The sequence below is a fragment of the Pithys albifrons genome, chromosome 4 (genome assembly GCF_047495875.1).
Source record: "Pithys albifrons albifrons isolate INPA30051 chromosome 4, PitAlb_v1, whole genome shotgun sequence".
Taxonomy (NCBI): domain Eukaryota; kingdom Metazoa; phylum Chordata; class Aves; order Passeriformes; family Thamnophilidae; genus Pithys; species Pithys albifrons.
In genome coordinates, this window is record NC_092461.1 from 83,037,507 (window position 1) to 83,051,081 (window position 13,575).

A 13,575-nucleotide genomic window follows, 5' to 3' on the forward strand; every position below is an offset into this window, starting at 1 on the left:
TGATATAATGAAAACATCTCAGCAGCAGCATTTGTAAAGGTACAGGAATTTTCTTATGACTGTAATGGTTATGTCTAGCGTTCATATCTGCATTGCTAGCTAGGCCTCTGCTTGAGGTTCCTACTTTTACCTGCTAATTTCTATGGCAGATGATCGTATACAAATATTTTACCTGATACTGTTTCTCATTAGCAGCTCCAAAGTATGTTGTGCATGGGAATAATAAGGATAACCCTTCTGCTCTGGACAACAATTAGGGAAGTCCAAATAAATTCTAGAACATGGCATGAAGAAGTTTGGGAAGAGCAAGTTTTGAGTCCTTCCCATTGAAGGCTAGCAGTTACCGTGTCTCTTTGCTCTGCTAAAGGGAAGGCAACAGGTCTATCTCTGAATGATGAGTGAAGTGGTCTCATTGGGTGTTTGGGGGTTAAATGCTCTGGAAGTGCTGGAAGGATGTCAGTCCTCATCATCCTTCAGTCCTTTAGCTCCTGAGCCATTAATTTTTGCCCTGCTGTGTAAGTTTTGTTGCCTTGTACATTGACAAGGTAATATCCTATTCCCATAACTCTGAGAATATACTGGTGAACCAAAGAGCAGCCCTGCACATCCAAGGGTTGATCATGGAGTTTGTGTCCATCATGACCCTCACCATTTCTGAAGCATGTCCTTCACAGAAGGTAGAGGTGCAGTGTTAGAGCTGGAACAAGGATTAAGGAGTGCAGAAATGATTTGCCACCACACTGCAAAAACTGCAATAAGGAAAAACAAATTGTACCGGGTGTTCTGCAAGGTCAGCATTAACAGTTTCTTTTTTCCCACTGTGCAGGAAGCTGGTCACCTTCCTGAATTTTCTATAGAAAAATGTTTCATTTTAATTAGTTTGCACTCATGGCATAGTTCAGGTTTTATGTGCAATCCTAGAAAGCTTCTTCTCTGGTAGGATGGGTGTGAGAAACCCTCATATTCCTCAAATGGTAGTTACCTATAGGAACTCCAGATCCTGTCTGTGTCTTGGAGCCTCCAAGACATTTTCATGAGACCTGGCCCGGTGATCCAAATGTTAAACTTTGGAACCAGTGCCAGTTCTCCTACTTGACTCGAGCCATATCAGTTCTCTGAGTCATGTCAATGCCTGATAAATACGTGATAGATGAAAGCAAACAGACACACTCTCATTTTCCTCAGGATTTTAACACTGTTGTTTTATTTCTGTGTCACCAAAAATGCACAGATCTGAAAACAGTAATAAAGATGCATGTGTGCTTTTCTTGGCAAGGAGCGGTCACCACCCTGAAGAATTCACTTTTCTTCATCTGGGTTTTCTCGGGGTATTAGCATCCTCTTTTTTGAATCACCTGGTTTGACATTTAGACATGAGAACTCTTGGCAGCAAGTTCTCTTGGACCGGTGCCACAGGTAAACACAAACTTCTCGTGACTTCCTGTTCAGTCTGTGTTTTGTTACCTTTACTTCTCCTGTTTAGGGATTTTCTGCTTTCTCTTTTATCAACCTCCTGTAGAAAACTCCAGTCAAACTGGTTTTTCCTTTCTGGCATTCACCATAACAGACTGATTATTCCAAACCACTTCCACTATATTAAGTGATCTTTAATTTCCAACAACCAGTGCTGTTTCTAACCTAGATTTGGCATTCTTCAGGGCTTACAGCTCTTAGTAGATTTGTGTACATTTAGAGGATATTTACAGTACAATCATTTTTGTAAACAAAACCATCAACCAGAATGTGTAAGTTGCACTGAAATAATTTTTCCATTATGACAGCAAGACAAACTTTAAAGCAACGGAGGAAGCTCTGTTTCCAACATTCAGTGAAAATACATTTTGTTAGCTTTCGACATCCCTTGGCAACCTTGTGGTGTATAGATGGTGCTTGTAAACCTAATGCATTTTGTAGCTTTTTCCCACAGTTCGCCTTTCCTGAACATAAAAGTCCAGGTTATTTTTGCAGAATTCACCAGAAGAGATGGAGATGAGGTCTTCTATGCACTTTAGTTAGTGTAAAATTTAAAACCAGGGTTTTGATGTATCATTCTGTCTAAAGGCACATTCTCCAGGTCCTGATGGGATGACTGCTTTCTACCCATGTGTCTCATGGGATGTTTCTACCATTCCCAGCTTCCCTTCCAGCACCGGTTGTGTAGTTGCTGGAAGATGTTAAACATTGTTTCATTCAGGCAGTGGATAAAGATACCCTAGTTTGCCATACATCAGCTCACAAAGCAGTTGGGATCCAGATCTCTCTGGGTACTGCAATATAAGCTTTCTGTTTTCAGGTTATCTGTTGGTCCTCTGTTTAAAATTGAACTTATAATTGCAGAATGAGCTCTGTGTAGCCTTTACATTGCAGAACTCAAATCTGTGTCTGTATAAACAGTCCATGGGTGTGCCAATATGCGTATAAGGATTGTCTGCCCAGGACTGTCCTCTCACAAGAAAGAATACTGAATTCAATGGATTCAAGCTGATCTAAGTGTAGTCAGAAGGAAGCTCTGCATGTGCCAGTCTAAGTCTCAGATTTTATCAGTGCTTCATTCTTAGTCTGTTTAGCAGCAGCTCCACCACTTGCACCCCTGAGAATAAAACATCTGATCACATACAATAGAAAAATAATGTCCCTTTTAAAATAAGTAAATAAATTACCTTTCTTCTTCTTTTTCTCTTCGCCTGTGTTCTTCCCTCTTCTCAAGATCCCATGTGGCAGAAGTTGCAGATGATGAGTCTCTTTTCTGCTGGAGCCTGTTAACCTTTCTGTGTGAGTGACAGTTTTCCAGATTTAAGTCTTAGTCAGTGTTTATGTTAAGAAGAGGGTTAATGATGATCCCCCTAGGCCTCTCGCTTGGAAAGCAAAAACATCTGCTAAGCCAAAAAGTGGTTAGTTTGCTAAATTTAGAAGGAAGAAATGCATTTCCCAAAATTCACACTGCTTCTTAACAAATTTAGGGAACCAGTGGGGACAAGCAGTTATGGGAGTCATACTGTTTATTCATATTTTAGTTTAGTTTGTGTATTTTCAATTAAAAATGAGATTGCTATTATTAAGCAGAAAGGGAATATTACTCATGGATCTGAAACGTTTAATGCAATTGAACTTTTTGTGCATTTATTTAAGTTAGTAGCTGGACACGTGCCAAAGCCTGTGAAGCTTAGAGATGTTCTGCAGCACATGCTGCATACATACTTAGCAGTGGAGAAAGTGAGGTTAAAATGGATGTCTGCGAGGAAACTCCCTTAACTGAACCCACAGACCAGCAAAACTACAGATTTTAGCCGTCTTTCTTTACCCTCACCAAATGTGCTCCTGATTGCTGCCAGCGGTCTGGATCCTTGGGGGAAAGGGTAGCCTGACGGGTGGTATATGAGCTCTTGGTTGCAACATTGTCACATGTCTTGGCTTTTAATGTCTTGTCCAAAGTTGTCATATTTAAGTAGGGTTTACACTAGAGTTTCCTGCTTTGTGCAATTATTGGGGAGCATTGTTTTGCTGGTACCAGTAAAGCATCACATGATAGCTGCGCTCTTGAGGACTTAGTGGTGTCTGGGCCACAGCTGGCAGCAGCCGTGGCAGGGGGCGACAAATCGAGATGGGTATAAACCTCCCTGTCGAGATGCTCATGCAGCGGCAGGTGGGACGGACAGTGGGACAACAAAGTACCATCGCGTGAATGTGTCGGAGAGACCATCAGTGACCCAAGCAGCAGGGTCAGTGTCTAGTGCTGCTGTGGGGAAGCACATGGCTTTGCCAAAGGTTTTACAGCCCAGGGTGCCATGTCCTGGCTGCATATCGCCTCCAGCTACCGTGTCCCCCCTGCTGGAGCAGAGGGCTGGTCAGATGATGTGTACCACAGATCCTCAGACTTCCCTGCGTGGTTAAGGAGCCGGCGGGTTTCAGGCATGACTGTATTTCCCTCTTGGTCTCCTATTTAACCCTTTCGTCTCCTGACACAACAGGCTCACCTTGCTGGTGAGCTGTGAGTTGTGGATGGGTGTCGGTGCGTTTCTGTAGCTAAATCCCACCGGGTTTTTTTGTCATCCCCACCAGCCCTTTGCCAGCTCTGGGCAGCCACAGCACGAGGTCTGCTGGGGGACGCTGGCAAGCCGTGGGTGAAGTACGAGAGTGAAAACTGAAAAAAAAAGGCTAAGCAAGGGAAGTTCGGGAGATCTTTAGATCTTTGTTAAATTCAAGTTTCACCGGTGTTTGAGCAAAAGCGTCACGGCGAGATCCTGCCGTGGGTCACGCTCCGGGACAATGCTGGGCAGGGAAGGGCGGAGCGGGAGCGGGAACCGGAGCCGTGCCGGGCAGAGGGCTCCCCCTCCCGGCTGTCACCCCCCGCTCCCGCCCGTGTCACCGCCCGAGTCACCGCTCCCGGGGGGTCCGCGGAGCGGCCTCGCGGTGCTGGTGAAGCCGTACGTTCCGAACGCCGGGAGCACACGGGGAACTTGGCAGCTCCAAACCCATATGAGAAGAGCGGCACCGACCCGTGGGTTCCCAGCCCTTCTGAAGGCGGCGCCCAGTTCCAGAAGCATCGCTAATATTTGTGTGCTTGTTGTGGGTGTTTTCTTCCGTATCAGCTTATGCGACAACTGGTGCTTCAAAGCTGTGGCACAGCGTCCGTGAGCCAGAGCGCATCCAAACCAGGCAAGTATGTGCTCCCTTTGCGCTCTGCCCTGCTGTGCCCTCGCACCCGTGCTGGCTCCTGGTGGGAAGCAACTCCAGAGTGGTGTGCAAGGAGAGAAGAGGAGTACTACCCCATCACATGGAAGCTGTATTTCAAATACAGTAATGGTTTAAATTTGACAGGAAAATCCTTAGATGCTAAATTTTGTCAAGTCTTCTGAGGGATTTCTGCTGATATTTTCAGCAAATGACTTGGGAAAATTACTCCTTTAGTGATTAGGATATTACTGGGGGCTTTTTTTATTATGTCTTTCTGTTACCAAAAAATACATCAGAATAGCGCAAGTTTGCTTGAAGCCCAACCTTGGAACCTAAAGTATTGTTGAAACCAGAAATCCATAGTTTCCTATTTCAAATGTTGCAAGAAGAATTAATAGATTTATAAATCCTTAGCTGTTTCAAAAAAGAAAGAAAAGTGTTTTATGGAAAAAAAGTGTGGGGAAATGTTCAGATAATGATATTGTTCCTGAGAACTGGAGCACAAACTGTATTTGAAAAAAAAAGGGGGGGGGGATTTTCCATTTCAGCTCCCTAGGGACTTGGGGTAGGTGTTTTCCATGTGAAATGTCTGCCTCACCTACAACTTCCTGCAATCCAAGGAGAGTGGAATTAAAAGTCCTAGTCCTGAATGGTTACATACACATATATATAGTTTCTGAGCGTGGCTGAGGAGTTTGCAGAGGTCTTAATGGTCCATCCAAATTGTAAAGGTTTGCAGACCCCAGCAACTTACTTGAAATAGTTTTGAGATTCTTCAGTCTGAGAACCTAAAGCCGTAAAGGTTTGACATGTTCCCTTTTCCCTTTTAAGAGACAAGCATTTTGACACAGGTTTGATTTCTTCTTTTCCGCAGCAACTTTTTGATACAAGGCTGTTGAAATGTTAGAGCAAGAGCATTTAAAAATGGTTGAAGTAGACAAAGATTTATTTAGTTTGTTGCATTGACCTGTGGTTTAGCACTTCATCTTTTCAATTCTTTGGATGTCAAAATAGACTTACAAATATAAGCATGGGTTTTCTCTCTATCATATTATTCTCAAGACACGATTTTTCTTTTAATTGTCATTTTGTTTGTGAGGTCAGAATATCTGTAAGATCTGTGTAGTGCTTTATTCAGTGAGAAAAGGATTTTCATGTACAATTACCTCCTCTTTATTTGTACATTTATGAATTCTTTTTTCAGAAATTCTTATATAGCTGCTACTGCTGCTCAAATTGCCACGGTTTTAAAGAGAATAATAATACTTACTGATAGTTCCCACATTCACTTGCAGGCACATCTAAAACCTGTGCTTTTGTGTTCACAGCTTGCATAATATAAAATTTAGAGATTGCTTGTCAAACTAAGTGTCAGCTGAGTTTCCTAGGAAACTCACTGAAGATATTTATAAACCTACAGATCAGCTTAATAATAGATATAATAATGTCAGTAGCTCATGGGGTTTTTTTACTTTATTGGTCCATTTTACTGTGCTTTTATTTGTTGGCAAACCAAACCACTGCATTTCCAAACAGAGCAGTGGAGATCTTCTTTCCAATACCTTGCCTAATTTATTTATTTTTTTAAATGTAGTTTCTGTGTTCCATATAAGGCAATGTAAAACACTATACTGTAAAATTAAGATGAACCTAAGTGTTACACCAATTATCACACTAAATCTTTTATAAATAAAACCGCAATTGTGAAGTAGAAATATCAATATTATATAATATGTTATAGTTTTATTCATGGTTGAGTTGAATGCATGAGTTTGAAGTTCATTGCACATGCATGCAAAACAGTCAATGCACAATTAACATATATCCTGAGTGTGGGTTTCCATAGAAGCTGCATAAATAGAAGACCTGTCAGTATTGTAGAAAGGCATAATTCTATGAAAATAATTATATCCCTGAGCTGTAAAAAACAGGATCTAAAAAGAGACAATAAGTGATACTTGCTGTCCATTTTCATTCATTCTTCTGCTATTGTGTTTTCCTCACACTGATTCTTTGAGTGGAGACATGAACATTGCCACGACTGGGAGATATATTTGTACTTTAAGCTCTTTGAATTGAAATTTTAGTCATTTAACTTCAAAATTTCCTCATGTGTAAATATATATATATATATGTATAAAAGAATTATATTTTCCCAGAACATAATTATTCAAAACACTTAGGATTAGTACAAATTAATGTTCTTTGGAAAGGAATTTAGAAAAGTGATTCCAGTTTTCCCATTTTAATACAGTAAAGCGAATGAAGTTAGTGTATTTAGAAATGAGGCAGTACTGACTCCTTATCTCATCTGGAATCCATTACTTGTACCTACTAAGTACATTTGCCTGTCAGAACTACTTTTTGATGCTGGGCTAATTAGCTAAGTAAGGAGTTCATGTGAAGGATATTCAAGAACTGATTTTCTTTTGAAAAGGTAAGAGTTTAGCTGTCTCTGTTTCGCTGTCTTAGAAATCTCAGTGCATGCTTAATATAGTGCAAAACAAATCTTAGGAAGCCTGTCCCTCAGACACGGAAAAGGTTTATTTTCTGTAAAGCTACAAAATTTATCCAAATCCTAATAGTAGCTGCCTGAAGATTTTTTGGATGCTAGTGATATCATTCCAGCTTGATACAGCAGGTACAACCTTGTAAGTCATTGCATTTATTTTAAAATGGATTACATGTGGACACCAACCTGACAAGTATAAAACTCTACAGCTGCTATATCAAATGATATTTTTAAGCACATGTTATTTGTGAGAGCTGGCTCTCAGCTGCTATGTGGCAGTTTAGGGTGTTTGAAACTTGTCCTTTTACTGTGAGGATGTTGATGGTTTGTAAGTGAAAGATGACTTTAGCGGATAAGTGGGACATCTAATTAGGAGACTTACATCTTTTCCCAACTTGCCATGGATTGTTTATAGTGTAACTCTGCATTACTCCTCACTCCTCTGTTCCTTACCATAATTTGCCTGTTTGGAAAATGCAAGTGCTAGCAACCAATACTCTTCCTGAAGTACTTGTTGTATAGGTGAGAGAGGTGTGAGTTAGCACTAAATATCATGTCTAATACTTCTGGATAAATTCTGCCAGCATAGTCCTGGTATTGTTGAGCCAAGATGTATTGTCTCTGATTTATACCTCAACTTTAGAAGGAATGCTTCTGCAAGAAAAACATGGATTCGTGCTGTCTTGTGAGGTCTGCGATGGAGTTGTACTTGTGCACATTTCACTTCAGTCCACACTCATAACTACATCCCTTTCTGTCAGCCATAGTCCAGTCTTTGAAATGGACTTAGCTGACACACTAAAAGAAAATTACTCTGCATCTAGGAAGTTTTGTCTTGGAGGCATTTTTGATTTGGGGTTTTTTACCTTCTTTTTCCATGTCCTGTGCTGCAAGCATGAGATGAGGTTCTGTTAATGATAGGTGTGCCAGTTAAAAATGCATCGTTCTGCCCTGGTGTCTGCATTAACTTTGGAATTAACTGAAGTTAAGCTGTGCTTGATTAGTCTTCTAATGAAAATCATCTGACCAAAAAGTTCAATCCCAATGCAACTGCTTTCCCATGCTGACTCTAGATGACTATAAAGATGCACTTTTATATCCTTTTATTAAGTTTATGAATCTTTTAGCAGGGGGGAGATTTTGTGAAAAAGAGCTTTTTCTTAAGAGTTTCTTCCATATAGTTTTGTTACAAGGCACCTGTTTTGTGTTGTATTAACCTGATTTTTGTTTTTAAAAGCACTATTCTTAGCCATCACACCTTGATCATCCAGAAGGAAAAGCTGAATAATTCTAACTGTAGATACTGCATTTTGTTTCCTTGCTATAACAGTGGAGGTTCAAGAAGGAAAAATAATAAAAGTAAAGATGTATGCTGCGTATTTCCTTTCCTTTCAGTTTGCATCCATGGGAAAGTGCTATGAGAATTACAAACAGGCTTTTAGGGGAGTATTTTTTTCGACTGGTCAGTGTGTGTGACCCCTGTGTTAGCAGTGAGTCACATTTTAAGTCAAGAGTTCACTGGAGGTTTTTTCCTTTCCCACCACAATTAGGTGGGACATGTTTTCCACATGCACACTCAAGTAAAATTGAGGAAAACTTGCCTTTTGGTTAAGGAATCTAGATACTATTATAGTGGGATGCGTCAGCTGGTGGGATATTCACTGCCAAACACCAAATAACAATGCAGAAATTCAAGAAAGCTTCTAAGTGAAGCAAGGGTAGTCTAAGTCTGGGGAAAATGAGCCAGCTGGGCTCAAAAGAGATCTGAGAAATGGGTGGAAGTGAGAGAGCAGAACATTTTAACAAGAAATGTAAAATCACATTTTTATGTTCTTCAATGCTGCCACTCTAACATGTTTTAGGAAAGAATTAAAGTTTGAAAAAATCTTAAATAATTATAAAGTAGTTCCTGTTTTGTTTTTTTTTCTGGTTCTCTTTTCTCTTGCCCTTCCATTCAGTTGTAAGTCTTTCTTGACTATATGCATCTCACTGAGTTTTTGTGACATAATAAATGAGATTCATTAACATCCACTTCCTCTCAGTTTTGCTCTCCACTTCTTGTGCCTTTGTTGTAGTGTTGGAGGGCAGCATGTCAGTCCAAACCTATTTGTATATACTAACAAGAATTTCTGCTAACGTTACTGGGACCATAACTAACATAACATTGTGCTTGATTAGCATTGTGCTAAATAAAGGCGCCCCTTCACCACGTTTTCTATTTTAAACCCCAAAATCTTTTTTCAGTCTTAACAACCATATGATGTTATGATACATGGTTAGTCATAGTATTTCTTAGTGCACCTCACAAAATTACAACATTTTAACTGCATTTTGAATGCTTGTGGGTACTACATAACAGTAAGTGTAAAAGTGCTGTATTGAAACAGTCTGGGTAGAATGTTTAATTATATACGCTTATAAAATGTAACCTAAAGCAATATAAGGAAATAATCAGGCTCATAACTTTACCATTCAAGTTTTTTTCACTTTGCAGTGGGAGTCTAAACTAGAAAAGGTAGTGAAAAGTCTTCCAACTAGACAGTATTTTACTTATCTAAGTGCATGTTTATTTTTCTTCTAGCTTTTTAGAAAGAATTGACAGCGTCAGCATGGATGACTACACACCCACAGATCAGGTTAGTATAACTAATGGGGTAGGGTCTGAACTAAGACTCCCATTCATCTGGATGCTCTATGTAATTTATTTTAGTCCCAGCTGCAGCTGAAATAGAGCATATGTCAGAATACCAAAATATGGTCTAGCAGTTTAAGTAATGGATATTAAAGAAAAGAAGAGACTTTTTGGTGGTGCAAGCTTGTCTTTTACTGTTGTTATACATAGGCCAGTGATTCCTCTAATAGATCTGTTATTTTTTCTTGCTTCCCATTCTGTGTCCCACAAACAAAGTGAACGGAAGAGAGAACAAAAAGCATAAATGTAAAAGTCTGCTGTTTTCTTCACCAGCCTTTGCCACGCAGCAGTGCTTTACTTCAATGGTAGAGATGATCCCAGAGGAAGACTTCCCATGTCCTTCAGAAGTGTCCTTCAGAGGCAAAAGCTTGCAGTGGGTGTAGTGTCCAAATTCAGGGGAGAGCACCACTGGCAGCAGCAGACTTTGTGAACCTCTCTGCGGATGTGCAGATTCCTTCCTTCCTGCCTCTGCCCATCTTCTATGTGCAGTATAGTTTCAATTTAAGCCTTATTTGCAGGACTAGACACATTTGTTCCCAGATGCCATGATACCTCTTTACAGAGTGCTCCAACACATCACATAAGGCTGAAATGGTTGCAGCGTCGAAGCAGGAAAGAGCTTCACCATGTTGCACATCTTCAGCTGCTTTCCCTGAGCTCAGGGTGTGTTATTTCCTTGGGCAGCATGTCTCTTTGGCAAACATTCCATTATTTTTCAGTGCTGCTATCCCACTGTCATCTAGCAGTCTCAACCAAGATTGTGCATCACATCATGAACTGCGATACAGGTGGCAGAAGAGAATCCCTGCACTGGATAATTCAGTCTAACCATGCAAGGTGTATAACACATGGATGCCCTTAAAAAGAATACAGCTGTCAAATCTCATTGTGCAATCAGGGACTGAAATTCAGAGAAATAGAGCAACTTGACAGAGATCACACAAGGAAGTATGCGGAGCAGAGCCTGTTCCTTCAGACCTGGTTTAGATCTGTAACCACAAGCATGTCCAATTACTCTGACTGTAATCTGGCACAGAAGTCAGTAAAGAAGTAGTTATGTGTTGTATTATAAGGTGAAACTTGTGCGGTTGACTCAATAGAGGATCAATCATTAAAGTCCTCAAGACATTTTCAGACCAAAGCAGTAACCCTGGGAGTCGCTCCATCTAGAACCTCATGGTTTTAGCATTGATGTCACTCAGCTGGAAAGGGAAGTCAGTAAAGCAAGGCCTCATTTTGGCTTTCATGATTTATGTTACTGTTGGCCTGTTTGCTTGTGGGAGACTTTTCTCTTATCTGAAGCAGTCATTCATCATCTAGAAATTTTTCCTAATAATTTCCTTTGGGAAGAAATGTCCTGTGTCTCCAAAGATCAGAAGAGGCTTTTGGTATTTGGCAGGCAGAAAAGTTTTGCTCTAAAGGGGGGATTCTCTTTTGCTTTTGTTTTCATCCTGTTAATGCTGTATCAGTTGTCATGCTGAATTAACTGGTAAAAATCGCTAATTTCCTCTTTTCCCTTGTTTTCTGTAATATTTTTTTCCATCATCCAAAATAACGAGTCCAATAACATAAATGTGAGCAAGTGACAGAAAATGACAATGGCATATAAAATAACTAAAAGAATTAAATAAGTGGCCTTCATCTGAGTACATGTGGCTGTCAAAGCAGCCAAGGTTTGTCAGCTACCAGAGTACTTGAAGCAGTAGGTGGTAGGGTATGGGGGAAAGGTAAGCTGTGCTTGTGCTCTGCACTACTGTGACTGCCTCCTTCAATCCCTGCCTTTGCAGCCACTGCATGGTAAGGGGAGCTAAGCTGGGCTGAGCAGCCCTTCCCTTGCCCCAGGAAGGGGAGTTCTCTGCAGTCAGGCAGCTGTGGCTGCTCAGGGGGGTCCATCCCCCATCAAGCAGCTGGCAGCTTGGTCTGGCCTCTAGTTTTGTTTTACACTCAATCCCCAAGCAGCAGTGCTGGATAGTCAAGGTTGAAAGTTGTGCTGGTGATGACAGTGGCACATGGTGAGCTGGTTGCCTGAGGTATGCATTGTAACTTGCTTTTGCCTACTTTCTTTGAGAATCAAGTAAATTATTATTTTTAATAATTAAAAGAATGTTACTTAAGCTGTAAAGCATTGCTAATTTGAAAAATAAGGAAGAAATGCCCCATTTCTGTACAACCTAAATTCAGTTCCCTTGTGCTTTGTAATAGAGCTTTAATTATTCAGTCACAGGCTATTATTTCAATAGAATTCCTGTCTCATTCAATACAAAAGAGGGCAGAGTTAAGGTTGCCTGGGCAACTGTATCTGGAGTTTTCTAACATTTGACTTTACAATGTGATAACATTTTTCTCAGTTTTATGTAACTTCATAATTCATTATCTGTAACTCATACCAAGTTGTATGACCATCAAGAACAGGTTTCAGTGGGCAGTAAAGAGACTGTATATCAGGTCTCCTGCTTTCTCAGTGTGCCCAAAGCAAATACAGTGATCTACTGTGTCAGTATGGACAAATTTAGATTTACCTACAAGTCTGATTGAACCTAATTAAATGAAACATTTTAGACTTTTCATGAAAAATAATATTCCAAGCTTTAAAAAACAAAATTAGGTTATAAAAAAGCCTTACTAATCAGCTTCTGTGTTCTCATTTCCAGGACCTATTAAGATGCAGAGTGTTGACATCAGGGATTTTTGAAACAAGATTTCAAGTAGATAAAGTAAATTTCCAGTAAGTCCATTAGTAGTAATTTATAAGTATCATACTAATTCTTAACAACTTCATTTAGATGTCTATGCTTATGTGTTCTTGGCATAGTAGGCTTACGGTGGGAGTGGATGGTTTTTGTTTGATTAGTTTGGTTTTATAGCTCTTTCTAGAGGTGCTAGTAAAACTGCCTCATACTTTGAGAAAGAGCTGATATTAGTTATGTATATTAGCAATGCTTTCTTGTGGGGCTGTGTGTTTTTGCTCTTACAAACTGGTTCATTAGTATAGCAATGTAAACTCATACCTTTTGGGATAAGAGCTCACGGAAGTCAATGGGAATCTTCCTTTCTTGCAGAGGGCTGCAAGTTCTGTGTTTGTCAGAGTTTTACGCTGTGTCTCTGTAAGACACCCACTGCCAGGCTGCTTTCCCTCACCACTTCTTGCCCAGAAAGGTGGCAGCGCTGACAGGGCAGAGCTGCCCCCATGTCCTTCTCCTTACAGAGATGCACTCTCCCCACCACCCTTCAAAATATCCTGAAACCAGTCCTTGTTTACAGTACAGTAGGTCCAGCCTTACATGCCATACACACTTCTGTGGACTGGAAAGGCCAACACTTGCCCTTGAAGAGTATATTTCTCATTTTGTGGGTTCAGTAGCCTCCTGGCAGAGTAGGCCAGGTGGAGCTGTGCAGCTGTCTCTGACATGCAGCGAGCATCAGCAGATCTCTCTCCTCTTCAGGCAATATTTTACTTCCTCTGTCCTTGGGGCTGTCAGATTTTTAGCTGAACCCTCATGCTGCATGCTTTGTGTGGTTTTCCTAGTGCACATAAATGATATAACATCCTATGGCTTTTTAACAGCATGTTTGATGTAGGTGGCCAGAGAGATGAGAGAAGAAAATGGATCCAGTGCTTTAATGGTAAGTAAAAATACTCCATGTCTTTATTTTAGACTTCCTTTCTGAGGTGTGAGCAGCTTATTATTCATATTGG

The 13,575-nt window shown here is 40.5% G+C and overlaps 1 protein-coding gene across 4 annotated transcripts in view; it reads left to right on the forward strand.

Moving 5' to 3' along the window:
• The window catches only part of GNAL (G protein subunit alpha L), a 187,589-nt gene that overhangs the window by 164,061 nt on the left and 9,953 nt on the right, over positions 1-13,575 (forward strand). For all 4 annotated transcript variants that reach the window (XM_071554838.1, XM_071554841.1, XM_071554842.1 and 1 more), the window contains exons 6-8: positions 9,768-9,822; positions 12,530-12,603; positions 13,444-13,502. In XM_071554838.1, coding sequence (XP_071410939.1) covers positions 9,768-9,822; positions 12,530-12,603; positions 13,444-13,502 — 188 coding nt within the window. The remainder of the gene's footprint in view (positions 1-9,767; positions 9,823-12,529; positions 12,604-13,443; positions 13,503-13,575) is intronic.